Source organism: Camelus bactrianus, chromosome 7 (assembly GCF_048773025.1).
Source record: "Camelus bactrianus isolate YW-2024 breed Bactrian camel chromosome 7, ASM4877302v1, whole genome shotgun sequence".
Taxonomy (NCBI): domain Eukaryota; kingdom Metazoa; phylum Chordata; class Mammalia; order Artiodactyla; family Camelidae; genus Camelus; species Camelus bactrianus.
In genome coordinates, this window is record NC_133545.1 from 15,713,403 (window position 1) to 15,736,858 (window position 23,456).

General features: G+C 49.4%; 1 protein-coding gene across 1 annotated transcript in view; it reads left to right on the top strand.

Moving 5' to 3' along the window:
• Window positions 1-23,167, top strand: part of SLC13A4 (solute carrier family 13 member 4) — a 40,105-nt gene extending 16,938 nt beyond the window's left edge. Inside the window, exons 3-16 of the mRNA XM_074367875.1 lie at window positions 1,405-1,541; window positions 3,306-3,574; window positions 4,021-4,072; window positions 6,660-6,699; window positions 7,508-7,585; window positions 9,288-9,472; window positions 12,725-12,844; window positions 13,963-14,064; window positions 14,383-14,484; window positions 15,229-15,326; window positions 15,545-15,669; window positions 18,776-18,937; window positions 20,200-20,337; window positions 22,465-23,167. Coding sequence (XP_074223976.1) covers window positions 1,405-1,541; window positions 3,306-3,574; window positions 4,021-4,072; window positions 6,660-6,699; window positions 7,508-7,585; window positions 9,288-9,472; window positions 12,725-12,844; window positions 13,963-14,064; window positions 14,383-14,484; window positions 15,229-15,326; window positions 15,545-15,669; window positions 18,776-18,937; window positions 20,200-20,337; window positions 22,465-22,602 — 1,746 coding nt within the window. The 3' untranslated portion in view covers window positions 22,603-23,167. The remainder of the gene's footprint in view (window positions 1-1,404; window positions 1,542-3,305; window positions 3,575-4,020; window positions 4,073-6,659; window positions 6,700-7,507; window positions 7,586-9,287; window positions 9,473-12,724; window positions 12,845-13,962; window positions 14,065-14,382; window positions 14,485-15,228; window positions 15,327-15,544; window positions 15,670-18,775; window positions 18,938-20,199; window positions 20,338-22,464) is intronic.
• Window positions 23,168-23,456: the final 289 nt, after the last annotated feature.

Below are 23,456 nucleotides of genomic sequence, written 5' to 3' on the forward strand. Positions count from 1 at the left end.
GTCCTTGGCCTTTTGCAGCCTAAAATTCAGTTGGGAGACCAGAGAGGGACACACACAAAATAAACAGTACAAGGATGAAGCAACCATTCAAGCATTGCCCTATGTGCTCTGTGACTCTGGGACAAATGATGCCCACGGGGAATGTTCTGGAATCAGAGGCTAGAGTCACAAGGAAGGTTTTCTGCTGGGCACCAGGTCTGAACTGGGCTTTGAAGTCTGGTTGTTCAGAGCAGAGATAAGAAGAGAATCTTCCAAGGAGGGAATCAGTGAAGAGCTGGTCCTGGAGCCCAAACACAGGAAACATGTTTGAACAGGGCTAGGTCTCAATTTCTTCATCGTTAAAAAGGGGGAAGAAGCTGTGGCTGTGTGAGAGAAAAATCCCTATTCTTAGGAAATATTCACTGAAGAATTTAGGGATAAAGTGCTAAGTGTATATAACTTACCCTCAAATGGTTCAGAGGGGAAAAAAATGTAGAAAGACAGGAATATTCTTTGCGCTGTTATCATTTTGGATCCTTTTGGAACTTTAGAATTATTTGGAATTATTCAAATTAAGTCTTTTTAAAGGTTTAAGGCGAGTTATGAAGCCATCTTCAAGAACTCTATCCTAAGGAAATCATTACATTTACATAAGGTTAATCACTTGTAGCAAAAAAAAAAAGGGGGGGCGGGGAATCAACCTAAATATTCAACAACAAAATGGCCAAATAAAGTCTATGGTACTTTGTGCTGCCATTAGCATGAATTTCCCCAATAAATCTAAGTCTCCTAAGAAAATGATCAGGGCACAATGTCAAATGAAGAAGAGCAGGATATAAACCAGGACACACCTTATCAGTCCAATTATGTGTCCATAGCAATATTTAAAAATTGGAGAAAATATATACCAAGGTATTAACAGTAGTAGGATTAAGGGTAATTTTATCTTAATTTTTATGTATCTCAAAGTTTTTAAACATGTATTGATTTCCTAATTTAAAAAATGAATGTAATTTTCTAAAAAGCTAAAGAAAATGAGATTTGTGGACAAACCTGGGGTTATTTTAATAATTTTTAAGGATTAGGATAAAATTATAAATATGTTTATTCTTTGAAATCATATTCATATAATTAAACAGAATGTTTTTGTGTTTTTTAGAAAGTGGAGAATATCTGCTCTAGGGGATTATTGTCAGGATTAAATGAAATTATCTCTGTAAAGGACTTAGCAAAGTGCCTGCGCAAGGTAGTATGTGTATATGTATTAAATTTTTTAAATAATAGATATTATATGTATGCAATGTGTATACAACAGTGGGCTGTTTTAATAACCCTCATCTCCTTGCCTCTTGCTTGCCAGCCTCTGGTTGACAGCGAGCTTTGTCGGGTGGGGGCCGGGTGGGGTGACCGCGCTGGCCTCCACAGGTGGCGGCCGAGTACTTCAAGAACACCACGCTGCTGCTGGTGGGTGTCATCTGCGTGGCGGCCGCCGTGGAGAAGTGGAACCTGCACAAGCGCATTGCTCTGCGCATGGTCCTGATGGCCGGAGCCAAGCCGGGCATGTAAGTCACACTTAGTGCCCACCCCCCAGCTCCCAGTGGGCCACCCACTGACCAGTCAGTCAGGCTTCTACCAATGGGGGTGGAGGACACCAAGGCCACAAGGCTCTGACCTCCCCCTCCAGGGACAGGGCCTGTGACCGTGGAATGGAGATTTGAGTGTGTGACTTTGGTATCATCTGTTGTCACAGTCTAAATCAGGTACCTGAGTAACCCAGACCCCAAGGGCAGCAGGTTCCAAAATATAAGGGGCTTATTCAGTAACACAAGGTGAACAGACGTAAACTATTTCCCCACTTTTGCCGGGGTGTCAGGGAGCAGGCTGGACACGAAGGGGTGTCTCCTCCCCTGTCATCTAAGGAGTTATGGCACTTTCCTCCTGTCCACTCTGAATTTTTGTTGTCCCTGGTTCAGACCCAGGCCTGTCAAACACGTGGCATGTAGCCCGACACCTGCAGTGCGTGCAGGCCCTCAGCTTCTTCCTCTCTTCTCTTTGCTGTTGAGAAGGCTGCTCAGGGTGTGTAGCAAGGTCAGGATAAATGGTTTTTTTGTGAACTCAATCCTGCTCTGTCGGAAACCCCGCCGTTACCTTCCCTTTGGAATAGCGTCCTCACCTCCTTCTCGTTGACAACTTTCTTGCAACACTTCATGTAAGCTGCCCTGACTCCTTTGGGAGTCCAAGAGAGCGTAATAAGTAACGTGGCATCCATTTTCAGCATTAGTCGTTAGATGAGTACAGGTTATACTAAAATGATGCTCCTGTCTCCCACTTAACTACAGCTTAACTCAGCAGGATTCGCCCCCTCACTCACTAATCACCCCACACTCTGCCGCCCGCACACACAGCAGCATTTCCTCACATCATGTTGGGACTCTGCAGCTCTTTAAAACCGCTGGGTACCGTCTTCAAGAATTTTTATCCCCGTTGCATTTCCACTCTCTGTTTACCGCATCCACCAGCAAGTTCCCACCCTCGTGGGGCTCTCCGCTTGCCAGGGCACGTCCAGGGAGGCAAACTCATGCCTCCGTCAGCCTCAACAAAACACCCTCAGGACTCTGGCATCCGGTCATAATCCACATGATAAACGTGCCAGCCCCAAACTGCACGAAGTCAGTGATTCCACCTAAAGTGACCCACACAGGCAGTCTTTATGTTGGCTTCTCTTATGGAAACAAGAACTGTATCTGTACAAACACACATTGCATGTTTTCAAAGTCAAAGAGTAATGAGTTATCTTTGTTAATGTTTTCCTCCGAGCATCAACTAAGTACCAGCTGGAAAAGTGCACACAGTGAAATGGGACCCCCACTGTGCCTTTGGGGGTGTGCTCTCCACACGTTCGTTCGTAGTGGGACAAGTAGTGGGTGGAGCCACGAGCCCTACCCATTAATCCCTGTTTGGTCACTAATAACTGCAGTGACTTGGCTACAAAGCCAGGGATGTAATGGCACTCACAGAACTGCTAGCTGCAAGGGCCAAAAAATAATTCCTTTATATATAAAAAACACACACCGTCACCGAGCTAATGTCCGCAGAGAAGGGAACCATCAGTAGTCCGTACCCTGGGACCCTACTACCAAAGCTCTTCTTCACTTAAGCAAGGGCTTTGCTGTTTTTGTTGTTTGTTTTTGTTGTTTCGGCTATGGCTGCTAGCCCATGGGGTGTGATTCATTCATTCAACACATCTTTATTTAATGTTTATTCTGTGCCACGCCCGGGGCATACAAAGCTGAATGCAGGGCACAAACCTGATTTTCTGGACCAAGCCGGCCCCAGCGGGCTGCCCTGCGAGGTGGGCAGTTGGGCTGGGAGGGAGGCTGGCGTGCTGCGACGTGTCCCGCTCCCCCCGCCCCGCCCTCCAGGCTGCTGCTCTGCTTCATGTGCTGCACCACGCTGCTCTCCATGTGGCTCTCCAACACGTCCACCACCGCCATGGTGATGCCCATCGTGGAGGCCGTGCTGCAGGAGCTGGTCAGTGCCGACGAGGAGCAGCTCATGGCCGGCAACTCCAGCACCGAAGAGGCCGAGCCCATCAGTACAGTTTGCCGGAGTCCATCTCCCCTTTGCTCCTCCACCTTCCTCCTACAATGCTGCCCAGCTCGGCGCCTGCCCCCAGCACCCCTCAACCCCGTCCGCACCACCACCACTCCCAGCTTCTGCTGCTTCCTCTCCTCTTCCCTTTATCCTGCGCCAGCCCTGGCAACCTGCAGCTTCTCTGTGACCCCCATTCCCAGCGCTCCCTCCCTGCCCTGCTTACAGCAGCCACCACTGCGCCGTTCCCCCAAAATGCTCCAGGATTACAAGACCCTGGGCCTATCCATGTCCGTGACCCCGCCGTGCCTTCGAAGCCGAGGGAAGGGGGAGGGTCATCACGCACGCAGAGCAGGAGCCTTTATGCCCTCGTTTCCCCATTCAGCCCCAGCCCTTCAGGGTCGGGGCCGGTCTCCACATCTCACTTTCTGCTTTCCTTTGCTACTGTAGGTCTTGATGTAAATACCCAACCTTCTCTGGAACTCATCTTTGTCAATGAAGAGTGAGTATGACTGCCCTCCTCCCAGACAGAGCCCCTCCAGGTCCATTCCAGAGGTCAGGAAAGAGCCCATAGAAGTTCTTCTAGATGTATGGGCAAGCTCACATCTTGCCACCCCATCACCTCCCCTGCCCCCACCCCGATGTCCCCTCCAGACCCAGAAGCCACCTGCCAAGATCTCAAGGGCAACTCCCTTAACCACAAGGTACTGCAGTGCTGAGGGAAGAGATCGAAAAGACCACCCTGACTCTGAGGGGTCTATGGACGGTCCATGCATCTACCAAGTGGAATTTCATCTAAACTGATGTCCCTCTGGGGAGAACAATATTTAATCTATTAATGAAAAAATGCTCTCATATGAGATGTCATTGGAGATTCTTCGAGACTCACATTGTACAGCTGTAAGACATGATCTGACTAGATTGGGTGGCAGGTAGGGATCAGAGGGCAGTTGGTGTGGGAGCCATGGGTTGACACAAAGCATCAGCTTTTAGAAAAGGAGAAATATCGTCTCAAACACTCATGTGCGATAGATCCATTAACAGCTGATTTCTTTTATTCAATATCAAAATGTGGCCTTCAAGGAATACTGTGATGAACAGCACATTTGGAAAGTTAGATTTGTATGAGAGCTCAGTTATGCAGTTTGCTCTTTTCATTAAACAGTGGAGAACTCACACTGAGTGGAACCAGCACTCAGGGACAGACGCAGACGGGTGCCAGCAGGAACAGCCTGATCCCGCCCCCTCCCCAAATGTCCCCAACCATGATACACTGGATTTCCCTCCCGATCCTTGACGACACCTCAGGCAAATCCCACAGCTCTTCCAGTTCCTCTCAGATATTAGGATGATCTCACTCTCAGATATTCAGCAACTAGTCCAGACTCAAATCAAAACTGCAATCTCTCATCCAAGGCTTCTCCCACCCACTTCACACTCACACCCGCCTCGCCAGCCCAGGTCTGCAGAATCAGAGGAGGAGACAGCTGACTTGTCTCTCACTCTTCCTCCCCCTCCCTCCCCTCACCAGCTCTCTCTGCTACTCCCGACCTCTCCAGGGTTAGGGCAGAGGCTGTAGGGGCGGGAAAGATAAAGGGGCAGAAAGGTTCTTGGCCGGAGCTACTGTAGAGTGGGGTCAGTGTCCTCTCTGGGACCCAGATCCCCACACTGTCACGTGTCAGGCTCTCACCTTCAGGGTCCTCGGCGTGTCCCTTGCGGCCACCTCCAAGTAGCCTGGGCCTGCTGGCGGTGATGACTACTCATGCCCCCTTGGTTCTGTGTGCTGGGGGCACTCCCCACAGCCTCTTTCTTCTGGGGTTGCCTCCGCCCCTTGGGCAGGGCCTCTTCAAGGTGGCTGCAGCCCAGCTACCTTCCTTGTGGGCCCCCCACTCCAACAAGACCCTGGACATTGAGAGCACGGCTGCTCCCAGTGCAGCGGGTCTCCTCTCCTCACTCTGGCCTGTCAGGCAGTGTGGCCTCTTGCCTTTGTTCTTTTCTGGATTAAAAAATGTGTCCCCAAACTCCAAAGCCAAAGCTCAGGTTGCCTCTGAACTCCCTCAGCAGAGTGCTGGTGGGAGCCAGGGCCGTGAGGAGGGCCAGCACCTCCCACGCTGTCTTGGGGGTTCCTTGCCGACCTCCTCGGCCGATGTGGGAAGGAGCAGGGAATGCACAACTCTCTCCTCCTCCCAGGCTAACGGCTCTCTCCCCAGAGATTGCTTCCCTCTGAGCCCCCATCAACTCCCATCCTTCCCTGACAGAGCCCTGAGGTGGCTGATGACCACAGGACCCCACGTCCCGCACGGGTGTCCAGCACCTCTCGCTGGTCTTCCCAGTATTTGAGCTCTTGCCCCCCACTGTCCTCAGAACTAAGACAAACCAGAACCCTGCATTCAGTGCCCGGTGTAAGTCTCTGATGCTGGTAGTTAAACTTCCCCTTCCTCTCTCTCTACTCAGGGCAAAGGCTGGGGACCAGGACGGGCAGGAGGGACTGGGCACCCACGATGGCTGCCGCCGTCGGAGGTGCAGCTGCTGATGAGAAAGTAGCCCCCATCTTCTTGCTGTCACTTGCTTTTCACCACGTGTGGTCCTGGCCCTCGCTGCTCCTGTCCCCTCAGACAAGCGTCTGGCATTTCTCCTTCTAAACAGTGACTGAGTCAGCCAGTGAGAACACGGTTGGGGCCCGGCTCTCCCGGCAAACAGAGACAGGAACTTGTCTGCTCCTCCTCTTAGCACCGGTGCCCTCGGGAAGCCAGTACCCTCTCTGCCTGGTTCCCTGCTCTGTAAATGCAGGCAGTGATCCCTGCCGCACAGATCTCTGGGATGCTCAAGTCCATATCTGAGTGCTCAGTACCAGATAAGCACTCCTCGTTCACTGTTGCTAAGAGTCTCAGTTTCCCTTCAAAGGAAACTCCCTGCTCCTGTCCCCACGAAACCTTACTGCATCTCTTAGGGTGAGGCTGGTCTTCCTTGTAAGCCCAGAATAGCAGAGTCTAGAAGGGTCACTGATACCAAACACTGGTGTGGGGAGAATTCCCATCTCATCAAGCCTGGGCCACTGCTGTTTTCCCCACTTCTTTGCTTTCTTCCAGCACGTCGAATGCAGACCTCAGTTCTCTGATGCAAAACAAGGTACGGCCTTGGGTTTTTTCTGTGCTTTGAGATACTAGAAAGACCCTCAAGATGACTCAGGGATGGAGATGCCTGGCAGTCCCTCCTAGAGCCCAGTGGCCTCCACTGATCTGAGAGCAGAGCCTGAGCCTGGACCCGTGAGGCTCCGTGCGGTTCTGAGCCCCAGCCCTGAGCCCTGGCTTAGCCTCACAAAGTACGGGTTAACCATTCTTCACGGAAAACCAATGTTCAGCCATCCAGATTTTCAAGAGCCACAGATTCATCCTTAGGTTTCCTGTCAGGAGGGATTCATTACAGAAGTATTATTAGGAAAAGGGATGCATTTATAGGGGAAAGCCAAGTTTCCCTGCACATTGCTACTCGGCCTCATCCCACAACGCCCCCACCCCCCTCTGCCAAAGAGCTGGTTTTACATCCCTTCTCACCGCAGTCCCAAAGGATGGGTTGTGATCAGTCCAAACTGTGGACCTTGTTGTGGGGAGATCTTTTTTCATTTTCTTTGTGTTAAAGAAAAATGAAGGGTTAGCTAATGATGTTCTAGAAAGCCAAGCTCTCCTGTAAGGACAGAGCCACGTTCTGCCGTTCTGCCAAGTTTCAAAAGCCTCCCTAAATGGGATGCTTGGCCCCAGCCAGATGGGAACCTATGAAAAGGAGGCAGGCACAGCTGGGGCTGCTCTTCACCTCAGGCTCCCCCTGGCTCTGGTCTCTGAGTCCCACTGGGCTGAGGCATGGGTGCCCCCAGGATGATCAGGTGGCTTCTCCAGGCCCCCACACCCTCTTCCTGATAGTGTGGTCTTTGTCCCAACAGAACCTGAATGGTGTGCCCACAACCACCAACCCCGTCAAAACAGCAAACCACCAGGGCAAGAAGCAGCACCCATCCCAGGTAATGGAACTGCACCTCCTGATCCTGTTTCCTACATGAAGTGCCTTACGCTTCCCAGGGGCACGGCTCTTGGAGCTGTGAGAGCATCAGGTTAGTGAGCTGTCATCCCCAGGCACTCTATCCACACACGTGTCTGGCCTGCAGGTGTCACAGAGATAAGACATCTAACTCACTGTTGACTTCGTCAAGTCATCCCACTGCCCGGAGCCCCAGTTTCTTCAACTAAGAAAGCTGAGGGTTGGTCTAGATCAGAAGTGTTCAAACGATTCCTCAAAGGTGCTTCAGGAGCACGGCAAACATTTGAGTATCCTGAGACTTTAAGGCAATTGCTTTTCTGCCCCCTGATTTTCCTGGCACTATGTCATGGGAACGAAATGCAGAAGGAAAACAGATGTTGAAGCTGGTGTAAAACTGCAACTGTCACTTACAGCCTTTGATTTCAAATTTTGTGTTCATCAAAATCATCTCAGTTATGTCACATCCATATGAAACAAATCAATGCCATCATTTATTAAACACTTATTAAATACCAAGCCCTATGCTGAGCGTTTGCTCGATGAGGTAGCAATTTTGAACTCCACTTTTACAGAGATGCAGAGAGATGAAATCATGTACCAAGGCCTCAGAGTTCGTGAGAGGAGCACCTCGATTCAAATCCCAGTCTCCCTGTCCACATGTGCACACTTTCAGTTAAAAGATAGTTGTATAACCACTAAATGCTACATTTATGTTTTCTCTATTGGAGGTCCACGTAAATGTTCATTAGAAGAAAGGATTGTGGAAAACCACTAGACCAGAGAATCTATGAGGTTTCCTCCAGCTCTGATAATCAGCGAGCCTTTCAGGAAAATTTGGAGGGGTCCAGCCTTTCCTGGGCCCTCCTAGGAAACAGTGGTTAAGGGCTTTGAGAAATGTGGTGACTTGGCCTCTCCCCCATGGCTTTCCTATGACCTATCTGGTTGACATATGTGCCAGGCCACTCTTAGACTCATGATTTGAGGCCAGACCTGGTGGGTCGGGGGGGTACTTGCTGCTTTAAGTCCACACTTGAGACCAGAGGTCAGTAACTTCTGACCCTCAAAGGCCATCATGTGGACCACGCAGGGCCTGAGAGGACCACAGCAAGGCCTCACACACAAAGCCTGTATGCAGGGGGGAGGGGAAGGTGGGAAGAAAAGCCAGTAGGCAAGAAGGAAAAAGAGTGAGGAACGAACTACACACTTTGACTCCCGGCCCAATGAAAGCTAGACTCTTTCTATAATGCAAGGCTGATTTTTCAGTCGTCTCCCAACCAGGACTGTATCCTAACTCCATGCAGAACAACCATCTTCTATTTGGTATTTAAACACAAAGTGGAAAGCAACCGGTTCTATTGGAATTCAAGTAAAAAAACAGAACATTCTGTTAATATTCATAACAACAAAAATAATAACAGCTTACCATTTGTTAAATGCCAGCAAGGCTTCCAAGTGCTTTCCATTTATTCTCCACAACAGTCTGGCAGAGAAACTAGGATTTGCCCCATTTTACCCAAGAAGAGACTGCAGCTCAGACGGGGCTGCCCAAGTTGGTAAACGGCAGAACTGGGACTGGGATTTGTCCTTCTAAAACCTTCCTCCTGTACCGTGGTCCCTTGTTTTTCATGCTATTTTCCAGACAGCCCAAGCTGGGTTGGAGAAACTCACTGATTTTCCTTTGGTAGGAAAAGCCACTGGTCCTGACCCCCCGCCCCAGGACCCAGGAACTCAAAAGAAAGTACAAGTCCCAGCATGACCAGATGATCTGCAAATGCCTCTCGCTGAGCATCTCTTATGCTGCTACCATTGGGGGCCTGACCACCATCATCGGCACCTCTACCAGCCTCATTTTCTTGGAACACTTCAACAAGTAAGCAGTTTACTTGGTCAATAAATATTTACTAACCACCCACCATGGGTCAGGAACAGAACTAGGTGTAAAGATACAGCAGAAAACTGAACCAGACATTTTCTGTACCAAGAGGGAACAGAGACAATCAAGTCATTACAGTTCAGTGTGCTGAGAGGGGTGAGATTCAGCAGAGAGAGCCCCACTGGGGGAGCCCACCCAGTCTACTGGAAGGGAGTGCCTCCCTAGAGAGGCAATGATGGAAGGGGAGACCTGGAGCATGAGCTGGCATTAAGTAGAGGAAGGGAGGTCTTCTAGGCAAAGAAAACAGTGTAGGAGGGCTCAGAGGCCAGACAGCAGAGCACATAAAAGGACAGAGGGCAAAGGGAGGCCAGGGAGGTAGACACGCAGATCACAGAGGGCCTCGCCAGGCCCACTGAGGGCCTTGGACTTCATCTGGAAGGCTGTGAGAATCCTTTGAAGAATTTTAGGCAGGGAGTGAGGGAATCAGGTTTACAGTTTTGAAAACTCATTCTGGATTTTTAAAATGGATTGGAGAGGGAAAGGCAGGTAGCAGGGAGAGAATCTGGGATGCTGCTGCAGATGCCAGGAGAGAGCTGGTGGGGGCCTGCGTAACAGCGGGAGGAGAAATGGCCAGATCTGAGAGATACTCAGAACTAGACTTGACCAGCCCAGGCAGGATTAGAAAGAGTCTGAGAGAGGGAAAGGCCAAGTCTCATTGTGAGGCCCGGGGCTCCAGCAGCTGGGGAAATAGAGTTGCCCTTGACCTAAATGAGGGGAAAGATAGGAAATGTTGATGTAGAGATCGAGATGTCCAGCTGGAGACACAGCTCTGAATCTCAAGAGACAGTTTTAGGCTAAAGGCATAGATTTGGAGTCGGTGGCCTGCAGAGCTGTGTTCACAGCATGCAGCCTGTGCAGCCCCACAGGCCACATGCTCAGAAGGGCCCCATGTGTGTCTTAATGCTCTGCTGTCAGAGAACAAGGGGCCCCCTATTTGCATTTTACACTGGGCCCCGCAAAGCAGATAGGAGTGGGTCCTGGTGGCACGCATATGGAAACTGAAGCCATCGGAGTGATGGAGATTACTCAGGGAGAACACACAGAGTAAGTGGAGCAGGAGGGGTAAACATTCAGCACAAACATCTAAAGTAGACTGACTACAAAAGGGAGAATAAAGCAGTAGCAGACAGGGGGGAGGAAGATCTGGTATCATTCTACCCAAGGGAATAACATGGTCCATATTGTTTAAAGTTGCTGAATGATCAAGCAAAATAAGAACAAAAATTATCTATTAGATTTGGTGACACGGAAGTTACTGGTGACCTAGGCAAGAGCAGTTTGGTCAAATGATTGGAAAAGAAGCCAAATTTCAGTAGGCTGAGGAGTAAGATGGAGGTGGGGAAACAGAGAGGTGGCTATGAAGAGAAGGAGAGCTATGGGGCGATAATAAAGGGAGAGTGGAGTCAAGAAGGGGTTTTTATGATAGAAGACATTTAGAATGATTCAGACGAGAGGACGATTAAAGATCTGGGGGACAGGGGATGACTTACGGTGACATCACTGGGAAGACAAGAAGGGTGGAGTGCAGGGCAGGAAGTGAAGAAACTGATCAAGGACCGGGGAGAAACACACTTCTCATTTCAGCAGGAAAAGGAAGGAGAGAAGGAAGGGAAGAAGGAAAAGGGGAGGAAAGGAAGAAGGATGTGGGAAGAGGAAGGCTCAGTCAAAGCTTATGACCGAATTCCCCAGGATCTGAGCTCCTCACACCACAATGTTCTGTCTCAGCTCTGAGTTTCTGTTCTTTAATTTCTGGTCCCCTTGGTGATTGGGCCAGTTCATATTCTTTTAGTCTATTTCTTGGGTGGTAAAATGGTATATTTAGTCAGAACTGTGGTTTACTTGGACAATAGGGATTCTGTGAAAGGAAGGTGGGCTCCCTGGTCTGAAAGTGCCACCGTGCTGTTTTTCTTGGCATTGGTGAACAGACCACCCCCAGAGTTCATCTGGCTGTGTGCGAGAATCTACAAATTAGTTGATACACTAAGTATATATATTCTCACTTTTAAAAATTCTATAAATGGTACTAGGCCTTCACATTCAACCACAAAAGCCTATTTAATCAGTTCTTAAAGTCCACCCCTTTTCCTGGGTCCAGGAGCCCAGCCTAGCCTGGGCTCCTAGGTACAGAGAAAGATGATGCGACAGACTTTATGCCAGTTAGCCCAGGGCAGCCCATAGAGTCGCCGATTGATTTCTACCCTCTGGTATCCTTCTGGCTCCAAAAGCCCTTCTTCCCAATGTCCACTATCAGTGACCCACTCTGGCCTTTTGGGAGGGCACAAGCTCTTACAACTTCTCCAAGAGGTGCACAAATGTTCCTAAAGGTAAGTCCATGACCAGGTCACTGTGCAAAAGTAGATGTCCCTGTGATGACAGGAGATTAAACATCTTGCATTCTCTCTGCGGGGGATCCTGCTCTTGGTCTTTCTCTCGTTTTCCGTGTAGAGCCTAGTGTGAAAAGAGGGGCAGAGTCTGCTCCTACCTTTGAGGAGTTCTGTGCCCAGCCTCTACAAGAAGGGCCCAAGGCCTTGTTTAGGCTAAAGTCATGGCTCACACGTGGTTCATTCTGGTTCCCCAGGAAACAGCACCTGGGCTGGGGCCACAGCTCTGCTCAGTGATGAACGGGGATCCTCTGGATAACCTCCCTGGACCCGTAGGACAACAGCAGACATTGATCAAAGATTTGGAGATTCCAAGTCATGGTTCTCCAATAGGCACAGTTAACATCTGGAACCTTCATGTGCTTCTTAGAGACCAGAGTTTTCCAGAAGGGATGCCTTGTGTCCCCCCATCAAAACTCACATTCCTTTGATGACTTTATAAACAAAGTGCAGCAGATTGCCCTCTCCCTTCTCTGTTGTCTTGAAAACCAGATGAGTAAACTTACCAGAATCTTTACATAAATTAAAGAGATTTGGAGAGATTCTCCTGAGTGCAAAGTAGACACACTTCAGGGATATCAATTTTGGTTGCTTGGATGCCTTTCTTTGCTTTATTTCATAATTCTTGGCTGGGCTGGGTACAGCTGCAGCCATCAAGTGAGTTCAAGGTAATGTTTTGCCATATTTTTATCATTATCTCTACCATTAGCTCTGCTGTCTTCTTAAGGAGCATTTAGCTTATTACCCACAAAATACCACAGGGAAACCCACACTTTTCTAATCACTGACCTGGTTCTTTCCCCTGCAGCCAGTACCCAGCTGCAGAAGTGGTCAACTTCGGCACCTGGTTCCTCTTCAGCCTCCCCATCTCCCTCATCATGCTGGTGGTCAGCTGGTTCTGGATGCACTGGCTGTTCCTGGGCTGCAAGTGAGTCTCAGGGCCCTGCCAGCAAGACGCTGAGGCCCTCCTGTCCACCCAGGGCCTCAGCCCAAGCCCTAGAGGGCACCACTCTGTGGGGGGCTGCCAAGGAACCACAGGGGATGCCCGAGGAGAACGCAGGGGTCTAGATGAGCTAGGCATCACCTTTTCTAGACACTTTAAACATCCATGGACCCCTCACTTCATTCTGAGCTTAACGATGAAATGGTCTTAATTTCAACTAACTGGTTAGAGGAAGTCCTGGATTCACAAAAGAGTCTGAATTGGAGCATTTAATGTGGTTTCACTTCTCTCAAAGCATATAATTTGAACTAATTTCTAAAGAAATGATTCCAAGTAGAAGTTGCCCTAGGCTTACTTTTATAGACATGGCTGATATATACTTAGTAGTTATACGAAGTATGTTCCTGACCCTCAAAATAATGTTAGACATTCCTCTTGCAATATTATCTCTAATATTCATCTGCTTAGCCATCCTTCTTTTCATTACCATATGCTTCAAATTTGGTCAGCTTATAACACATAAAGGGAAAGTATATATGATGCTTTGCTATTAGTCCATGGAACACAACATTCCCATTGCTCAGAGGCAATGTTCTCTGAGCCGACTTTGGAAAAAAAAAAAAAAAACCTCAGACACAATTGTCAAACCAACAACAGCTGTATACTTCAATGCCTCCACTGTTACTAATTGAAAAAAACACCCACTTTTACCCCAGACCAGCCTCGTCTCTAGACAGATACACACACACACCACGTGCAACACACAAATAAATAAGCATCTGCAGACATACGCCACGTCACACTGACTCTCACTTATGTAAAGGACGAGTGTGTAGAAACAACCTACATAAGTACACTCACGCGAATCCCGGAGACACGACTGCATGTGGAAGTAGCAGGGGTCTGCCCAGATGCACGCACCCGGAAGGCTTGGGGGCAGGCTGACGAGGCTGCGCACTCTGGTAGATGAAGTCGGATGACAGGTGGGAGGGCAGGGAGACGAGGGACCACAGCCCACCAGGAGTTAGTATTTGCCGAAGACCATCGGCTCTGGGCCTTAGAAGTGTGCTTCCCTGACTATTTTGCTCATTCTCCTTTCTCAGTTTTAAAGAGACCTGCTCCCTGAGCAAGAAGAAGAAGACCAAAAGGGAAGAACTGTCAGAGAAGAGGATCCGAGCGGAATATGAAAAGCTGGGAGCCATCAGGTAAGAGGCAGCCACTCACGGGCCCTCCCTCCATGGGCAGGCGGGTGGCTGGCGAGGGGGCGCACAGCAGCGGCCCTTGAGCTGGGCGAGCTTTCCTCAGGCATTTGGAGGTGCTATTTGATGCCAAAGTCAAGCTGGCCCAGACTCGAGGGGCCACCCTTTCCCGTTGCTACCATCCACGTCCAGGTGGTTAAGCAGTAACTGCACGTTACGTCTCCGGTCCCGGAGCTCGGAATGCAGGAGCGTCCCAGGGCAAAGTGAAAAAGCTCACAGCAATCTCCCAACTCCTGGAGCGGGCCCTTCTGTTCTATCTTACAGCTACCCTGAAATGGTGACTGGGTTTTTCTTCATCCTGATGACGGTGCTGTGGTTTACTCGGGAGCCTGGCTTTGTTCCCGGCTGGGATTCCTTCTTTGAAAAGTAAGTGATGTCGTCTCTGAGAACAAGCCCTCACCCTAACTCTTCCGGCAGGACCCACGGGGGTCCCCTCCTAGGCTCTTCTGGGCAGTCATGAACTCAGGAAGCGCTCTGTTCTCTTGAAAGTCCCCTCTTTTCAGGAAGCTGCAGGGTGGAGTCAGGAAGAAAACAGTCTTTGGCGTCTGAGTCTGGGACTGGGATCAGGTGCTGCCACCCAGCAGCCACGTGACCTTGGTCTTGTCACTGAAGCTCTGGGGACCTCAGTTATCTCATAGTTGTTATGAGAGTTAAAGGAGAAATGTCTGTAAAGTAAAACATCACCTGTGAAGATGACGGCCACGGCAGCTGGAGCCTGTGTGGGAAGAGGCCAGTGCAGGCTCCTGGGCCTCCCTGTGTACCCCCCAGAGGGCCAGGGCCACAGGCCACAAGCTCTCGGCACCAGCTTATGACCCTCCCCTGAAAGAAGGCTCACCATTTTCTCTTCATCTGAAGAACTCCTGATCACTCCTCCTGATAGGCCCATAAAGTCACACTAAGATATCTGCCCTGGCCGGGCCCTGCCTCTGGACATTAACTGTTGCCCATTAAATCTACCACTGGATAGCATGACAGCAGCTGGCAAGAAGGAAGGGCGACATCCCCGAGACTGGGTCCTAAAGAGAGGCACTGTACTCAGACTGTGTGAGACAGGGTGCTACCCCGAGGCTTCCCGACCCTCCTCCTCCAGCTCTCTTGTCTCTTTGCCAGGAAGGGCTATCGCACTGATGCCACAGTCTCTGTCTTCCTTGGCTTCCTCCTCTTCCTGATTCCAGCCAAGAAGCCTTGCTTTGGGAAAAAGAATGATGGTGAGAGGAGTTCAAGGGAAGAGGTTGGTGCTGGCTCTAGCCAAATAATGGTCCAAGTCAGAATTTTCAGAAGGAGCCTTACCGAAGCCCCCCCGGTTCCACCCTAGAATAGCAGAGCATCTTCCCAAATCATCCGGTTCATCCATTAGACCCCTATCTCCACAAACCAGACCCATTACGTTCACCTGGCTCCACCTCCCTGTCTACCTGTGATCCAGGGGAGGACCAGGAGCCCTCACTGGGGATGGAGCCCATCATCACGTGGAAGGACTTCCAGAAGACCATGCCCTGGGAGATTGTCATTCTGGTGGGAGGAGGCTATGCTCTAGCTTCTGGCAGCAAGGTAACCCCTGAATCTGTTCTTACTTGGCCAAATAATTTTCCTAGCAGCTTTACCTAATGAATTATTATGCTTCTGGGAGGAAAGATGCAAAGACACTGAGGGAGAGGTTAATGTTCACCCAAGTCTCTGGGAAGGGAAGCAGTACAGCCAAGGATGGATAGCCTGTCCCCCCTTGAGCTTCTAAGCTGGCACTACTGGGAACAGTTACAGATCAACTGTGCCAGCCACCACACACAGGCATTCACACCTCGCTTATGGGCCCACACTGCTACAAGCAAAAGACCTTAGATTTTGTAGCCATCTTCTTCTGGGGTTTTGACAGTGGTGACAGATGTGTCTGTAAGGGTCCAGAAATGCCTCAGATTGACCCACAGCAAATTGCCTCTCCGTCAGCCCAAAGGCATATATTGAGCCCCTTTGGCGAATACATGCTAAAGCGGATGTAAGTGTCCCCTGATTTCCTGCTTGGGAGGATTTGGGATGAGGTCTTTTAAAGGGGGCTGGTGGGAAATAGTTGAATCTCCTAGCGCGTTAGCCCCTCCTGAAATAGAAACAACCTTAAGACTCAGTCAGGTTAAGGTTGTCACTGTTTTCTTCCTCTGCCTGCTCTCTGCACATTAGGCCATTCTGAACTTGGCTCACTTTTGTTCGCCCGTTCATTTTGGGCCTACATGCTATCTGCATCATCAGTGAGGTCAGAGAACCCTCCACTTGGAAGGAACATGGAGGACACTGAGTCCCATCTCCCACCCGATGAGAGATTTTCCCCCCACGAAGCCCCCAGCTTGAACACCTCCAGTGACAGGGCATGCCCTGCTCAGCCAACAGAGAACAGCTGTTTTTACTTTCAGCTCAGGTCTTCTGGCTTTCTCCTCAGAAACCTGCTCCTCAGTAACAATGATAAAAAATAATACAGTTATTAGGTCCCCCTAGGTCATCTTCTTTTCCACCTAATACTCCCTAATCCCTTTAACCATTCGTCACAGTGACCCCTTACCACGCTGGTCCCTCTTGTTAGGACTCACTATGCTCTGCCCTTGGTCAGACATGGTCCAGGGGTGGTCAGTCTACTGTAGAGTAATTACCCAAGCCCCAGTCTGCATTTTCATGGAAGCTTTTATAAGGCTTCATTGGCATTCATGTCAGTGTTTATATTGAAGTTGTAGTTAACTAAAACCCTTCATTTTTCTCATTGTTGTTAGCCACTATTAAGCTTCAGGTCCTTCAACCAATCCTGTATATATGCTGTCAATATTTCTAATTCCAAGTTCACAATATCATATTTATCTTTGTTGAATTTCAATGGTTAGTTTTGGCCTCTGAGCCCAGCCTGGCAAGATCTTTTTTTTTAACCAAAATTGTACATGTATAGTTGTAAAACCTATGGACTCTACCAACTTAATAATTTAAGTACAAGTGATTCCTACTGAATCTGAAATAATTTCAGTCTTAACTTTAGTGAGGAAAAATCCAATGAAAAACGTTTTCATACCAAGGGTTTAAAAAAGCAAGATTTCCTTTGTTGTGTTTTTTTTTAAACTGTGCAGTCTAATTTATCAGTTTATTTCAAATGATAAACTAGTTCTTCTGAAAAAAAAATAATTGCCATTAAGTTATTTCACTTTACTAACAAGTACTATTTGGATAACATAAGTAAAACTCCATTTCTTTATGAAACAGTTTCCACTCAGCTAACTGCTCTCCCTCCCCTGTCTTTGTCCAGTGAGCAAGGTTTAATGTGTCACAAGAGACAACAATTACGGAGCTCCCATAGGCCTTGAGGCTCTGAACCAACCATTAATTGAAGTGGTTCCCACATATTGGATTTATAGCTCTCAATCACTTGAGAAAAAAGAAAGTGCTCCGAGGTAAAAATGGCTTCAACAGAGAACTGAGAAGTCCTTTGGTCATCAGTTGTCTGTGAGCCTGCCGTGAAGTGGCCAGGGTGCTGTGGAGATCAGACGAGCTTTTGATGAACTTGGAAATGAGGAGAGAAGGTAGCCCACTGACAACGCAGTGAGGCTGACTTTAACAGTAAAGCATGAGCAGGGCTTACAGCTTGAATCATAAAATGTCTCACCTGGCCTCCTGGCCTGCTCCCCAGGCCTCGAATGCGTCTGCAGTCTATAGGGGAAAAGCCAGAGCATGTCAACCAGAGAAGGGAGAGGAGGGGAGTGGGAGAGCCTGAGAATGCATATGGCAACTTGGGGTTTTTTAGAACAAAAACTCAACTGTGCCCTTCATTTTTAGGGGAGGGGAAGAGACCATATCATTGGCAGATGAACATCTTCCAACCAAATGAATTACTCTAAGTGGAAATATTCATTTATTTGAGTTGATATGTTGCTGGTGGATAGGGTTTAAGCATGGCAATATGCCTTTATATCGTGTCGTCAAAAAATATGGGCAATCACAGATCCATGATGACACTTGAACCTAAAGCAGGTTGAGACTGGATGACTATGTTTATAGGCCAGAGAGGTGGCACCTTCCCCACTAAATGAAGATAGACTCACTCCCTCTCTCCTTCGTTACTCATATGAAACTCCTAATGTCCAGCCCTGCCCACTCACATCCCCCAAACCAGAAGATGTCATCATCCAAAGATGTTGATAATTTTTCCCTTTTATGGGTAATAAAATAAGAGGAACAGATTTCAAAAAGCAGAATTAAGGATTACACTTGGCAGTCTGTGTATTGACTGAATGCATACAGGGAGAGTGTCAGAGGCTAGAGGAAGAGTAATGAATTTGAAGTGGAGGGGCTGATCGCCCCAAAGGTCTCCAGTCCTGGCCGAGTCATCACCGTGCTAAGAAGGATCGCAGCAGTTAGAGTGGGTGGTTCTCCATGCCCTGTAACGACGGCCCAGGAAACCTGGGACGATGTTGTACAATCATTTAAAAAAAAAAGTTCTGGGCTACAGAAATGATCTAATCATAAAATCAGAAATGTCTGTAGGTCCAGTCTGCCTGAAAATAGGGAGGCAAATTAGATGGCTCCTGGTGGTCCCTTCCCGCCCCCCACCTGGGCCTTCTGGAGGCTGAGGATTCCACCGGAGTGTGCTCTTCCTCCTCTCTCCTTACCGCATCGCCTTGTCTTCCTGCAGAGCTCTGGCCTCTCCACGTGGATTGGGCACCAGATGTTGTCCCTGAGTAGCCTCCCACCATGGGCCGTCACCCTGCTGGCCTGCATCCTGGTGTCCATTGTCACAGAGTTTGTGAGCAACCCAGCCACCATCACCATCTTCCTGCCCATCCTGTGCACCTTGGTGAGTAGAGCAGGGCGCTCAGATGTCCAGGCAGGCTGCCCCAGGAACAGGCAGTGGCAGACCCCAGCCTGGGGATAGTTCCATGGCCACACTCTCCCCTCTGGTCACTGCCACAGCCTTCACTGATTGGTGTTCAAGCCATAGTTTGAAAAAATGAAGTTTTCAAGTAGTAACTAATAAGTAAATAGATAATTAATAATAGAGCTGTAGAAACCCTTTTCCAAAAGACTAGGCTTAGTTTAGGGGCAGCCCTGAATGGAAACAAGAATGGACAAAATAACCTTAAACCTAGGATTCCAAATCCCCACAGTCATTGTCAACCTTTCTCTTCTGAGATAAGACTTAACTGGAGGGCAGGAGAAACAGCTGCAGAAAATGGAGGCAAATGCCCCCAGAAGTACTCTCAGCTGCAGAGACCAAAACCGCAGCTCTGTCACTACCGTCTCCACCCAATTTCTCTGTCCAGGAGATTCCGAGAATTGTGAGCAGTGTCAGCCTCATTCCACGGTGTCAGAACAATTTGTGATTAATGGAATAGGGGAGGGGAGCAACTGCCAAATCTCAGCTTGGCTAAGCAGCCCCAAAGGTAACACACAAGACAAAATGCTGCATCTGTCCCAGTCCGTGAGGTGGGACCAATAAAAGGAAGGGTCCTCCTCATCACCAACAAAATAATCTCCTCCTGCTCCTTCTAACCCCAGACCCTTCCCAGCCACTCTCAGCTCCCTGCTCAGATGTCTCCCTCCAACTTCTCCATCACCCTGCTTGTGTGAGCATGGGAATGCACTTAGTGAAAACCTGGCAACACTGAGGGCAAGACCACAGGCTCAAATCCCATATAGGGAAGGCAATTATCTTACCTAGGGAAAAAAAAAAAAAAACCTTAGTTCTGCACCCTAAAAGCGAGAGATGTCTATTTCAATCAAAGCAGCTTATTCATGAGACATGTGTTTGAAGAATTTCTCAGCTAAAGAATAAAATTGTAAAACTACTTCCTAAGACCAGCACCAAGAAATGAAACATACCTTCTAGGAAGGAGCTCAGAGGCCGTGTTTCCAGGGGAAGTGAGTGAGCAGCAGGAGCCCCTCTGAGTAGGCGGCGCTGCCTACTTTTGAGGGCAGTGATTTACCTACCCCCAGCACGTGGCGTCCAGCCAAGGTCAGCCAACACCAAGCCATCATTTAAAGCACATTCATGATGGTAAGCACAGGAAATGCAAGTCTAATCTCAACGCTCATGTTTCTGTGAACTCTCTCTTCTAGTCGGAAACGCTGCACATAAATCCACTCTACACCCTGATCCCTGTCACCATGTGCATCTCCTTTGCAGTGATGCTGCCTGTGGGCAACCCCCCCAACGCCATCGTCTTCAGCTACGGGCACTGTCAGATCAAAGACATGGTGAGTCTGGTGTCCTCTTCCTGCCAGCCCCACCGCCCCCCCCCCCACCCTGAGGACAAGGATGGCTGGCTCCACTGCCTTCTCCTGAAGTGTATTATTTTGTAAGCAGTGTCCTTGATCTGTCAACGCTCAGTCTAGTGTGGCAGAAAGACTGGGCCTGGTGAAAGGTTTTTGTCTGGTCCACAAGCACCAAGAATAGCAATAATGTGCTCCTCAACCCTTTTCTGGGAAAAAGTGGGTATACAGAGAGAGCCAGGCCGGATACAGGATGTGACCCAGTTCCAGGTGAGAGCTTGTTCAAGTCTTTGCCTCAGTTTCGTCACTGGACTCTGAGGCTGTTCATTCAAAGCGGTGCTGGTTTACTCATAGATGGTTAAGTGTGAGAAACTGTATGAACCTCGGGTGAAAGATATTTTGTGAGCACAGGGACCTTCTGTTCCACTCTCTCCCTGAAGCAAGAAACCCCCAAAGCAACAATGACAAAATAAAGCGTCCATAGCTCACGCCTCAGCTTTCAGCTAAGCTCACAAAAGATGGCTTTCAGGAGACATTTTGCTGCTGATTTTAGTGCTGGGCACATCCACTCTCCACTCCTCCCTGCTAAGCTTCTTTATACCCAGGCTGATGGGGTTGGGGAGGGACGAAAAAACAAATTCAAGTAACTGGGGCCTGGCTGACTCAAACAGGGCCCATTCCCCCTGGCTGAGGGAATCCAAACTTGTTCTCAGCAGCCCTGTAAATATCAAATGGAGAAAAGGAAGAGAGTGTCAAGCTGGTGGCAGTTATTCAGATCCTTTCTACTTTCAAATTGCTCACCTAAGTCATCTGAATTTCTTCAGGGAAGGGGGGTCCTGGCCACCCCTCTGTCCCCCTTATCTTGCTGCAGAACCCTCAGCCTGCTCATACGGAGCTCTGCCCCAACTCTCAAGTCCCCACAACACCCCCGCCCCCTGCTCCCTCTGCCGTGTGCTCCCACCATTCACCCCAGCCTTCCACCCTGGTCACGTGATCAGAGGCAGTAATTTTTAGAGGCACCAGATGACAAGCAGTGAGCCGGTCCTGGGTTCTGTTCCCAGCCTGGCACTGGCTCAGGACTTCACTTTCCTCACCAGTTAAGTGAGGAGGTTAAGCTAGGTGCTCTAAACGATCTTAATTTAACTCCTTCAGAATCTGCATCCTCTCACCTGCTAGGAAACACGGGCAGTTCTCCACATCAAAAGACCCAGGGGCCAGGATGATTAATAAGTCCAAGCCTCAGGCCGGAGGCAGAAAGGCGACACATCCAGTCATCTGCTTGAACAACTTCCTAACATTCATTTTTCCCTCACAACTTTCCCAACTTAATCCCAGCCAGCGGACTTGCGGTGGTGACACTCTCTATATTTGGTCATTAGCCGGCAGGACGCCAGCCATCCTTGCTGAACATTTTTCCAAGCGGCCCTGGCTCTGCCATCCGTCATCCCTCACGTCGCCCTTCCGCCTGCGAGTGTCAGTGCCATGCAGAAACAGAGGGGGTCGGGGTCGTGGGGGTGACATCCCCTGCAGAAAGCAGCACAGGCCCACGCCAGCCAGGGCAGCTGTGCCGCCTTCCTGCGGAAGCAGAGGCAGCAGACCCGTCTCCCCAGGTGAACCCCAGCCTCGCCACGTCCATGAGCTGTTTCCTGGGGGTCAAAGGAAACAGTAGCAAAGCTTCACAGAAGATAACCTCTCCTACAAGTCAGCACATTAAAGGCTCTGAGAGGTTCCTGCTTTAAAGAGCTCTGTTTAACTCTGATGAACAATTTCCCTATCACGTAGCCGCAGGGCCCCTTTTTAGTGTAACTTACATTCCAGGATCTGGTGTTCCAGGCACACACCTTCTAGGCCTCTGTGTGATGGGGAGAGTGCTACAAGGTGGGGTGATTCCAACGGCCCTCTCCCAGCCCCACGCCCTCCCTGCTCGCCGGTCCTCCCAAGTCCTGTGCCCCTACAAGTCACCACCAGCACCCCTGGCAGTGACTGGAACACACCAGGCCAAGCAGGGGGGCTGTGATCATGTCAGGGCTGAGGCTCAGGCAGGGGAGCTCATGGGGATCCGTGCAGCTGCCTGCTCAGGGTGACTAGGCTGTGCTGGTTTGTGTCCTGCAGGTGAAAGCTGGTCTGGGGGTCAATGTCATTGGCCTGGTGATAGTGATGGTGGCCATCAATACATGGGGAATTAGCCTCTTCCACCTGGACACTTTTCCCACCTGGGCTCAGGCCAGTAACATCACCCACCAGGCCTAACACAAGTGGGCAAACGGCCCAACCAAAGGAGCGACCAGCACCCAGCAGAACCTGACCAACAGGCCAAGAAAACCACCAGGAGGACACAGCCCCACCAGAAGACTCCGCCATCTACACCTCGAGTTAAGTGCAGGGAGCCTCCAACAACCCAAAGCACAGGCTTGGATGTCAGTGTCTTCTGCTCTGCCCTCCTTCCTTAGCACCACAGCTCAAGGAAGCCCAAAACCTTTCTCACCTCCTCGTATCTTATCTCTCCAGTCAGTTCTTAATGAAGACAGGAAGGGTCCAAAGCCTGTCTCAGATGCTCCTCAGAGGCTAAGTCTCGCAAACTGACCAGTCTCACTGGGTTTGGCGTTACTGTTAACATCTTGATCCCTCTTAGGAGCTGAAGGAGAAATCCCAGTCACCCTGCCTGTGCACAGAGGGTGAAGCCAGTGACAGCTCCTCTCTGGGGGAAAGTCGCACCCAGAACTTGAGACCCAGCGTCGGCTCCTTTCTCCTACGTGTTTCTGTCCTAAGTTCTCTCCACAAAAAGGCAATTCTTAGTAGTCCTCTTTGTGGCAATCAGTACTCTTTTATCACTGCTCTGATTCCCTTTTAAGCGTCTCTCTTCAATGGCTTCTCTAGACCTCGGCACCAAATTCCTGTAAAGAAATAGCGTTTCCCTTTACAAAGAGGCTGGTGCTGTTCTGTCTGTCAGAGGAAAAGAGAAAGAAGACACAATGAGATTGGAAGCTCTCTGTCACTCATCACCAACCATCAATACCACTGTGCTGGCTAAGTGTTGGGAGAGAGAAGAAACTTTCATACCTACCTTATTAAGGAGGCCGAAACTGTAGTTAAGACCATTAATA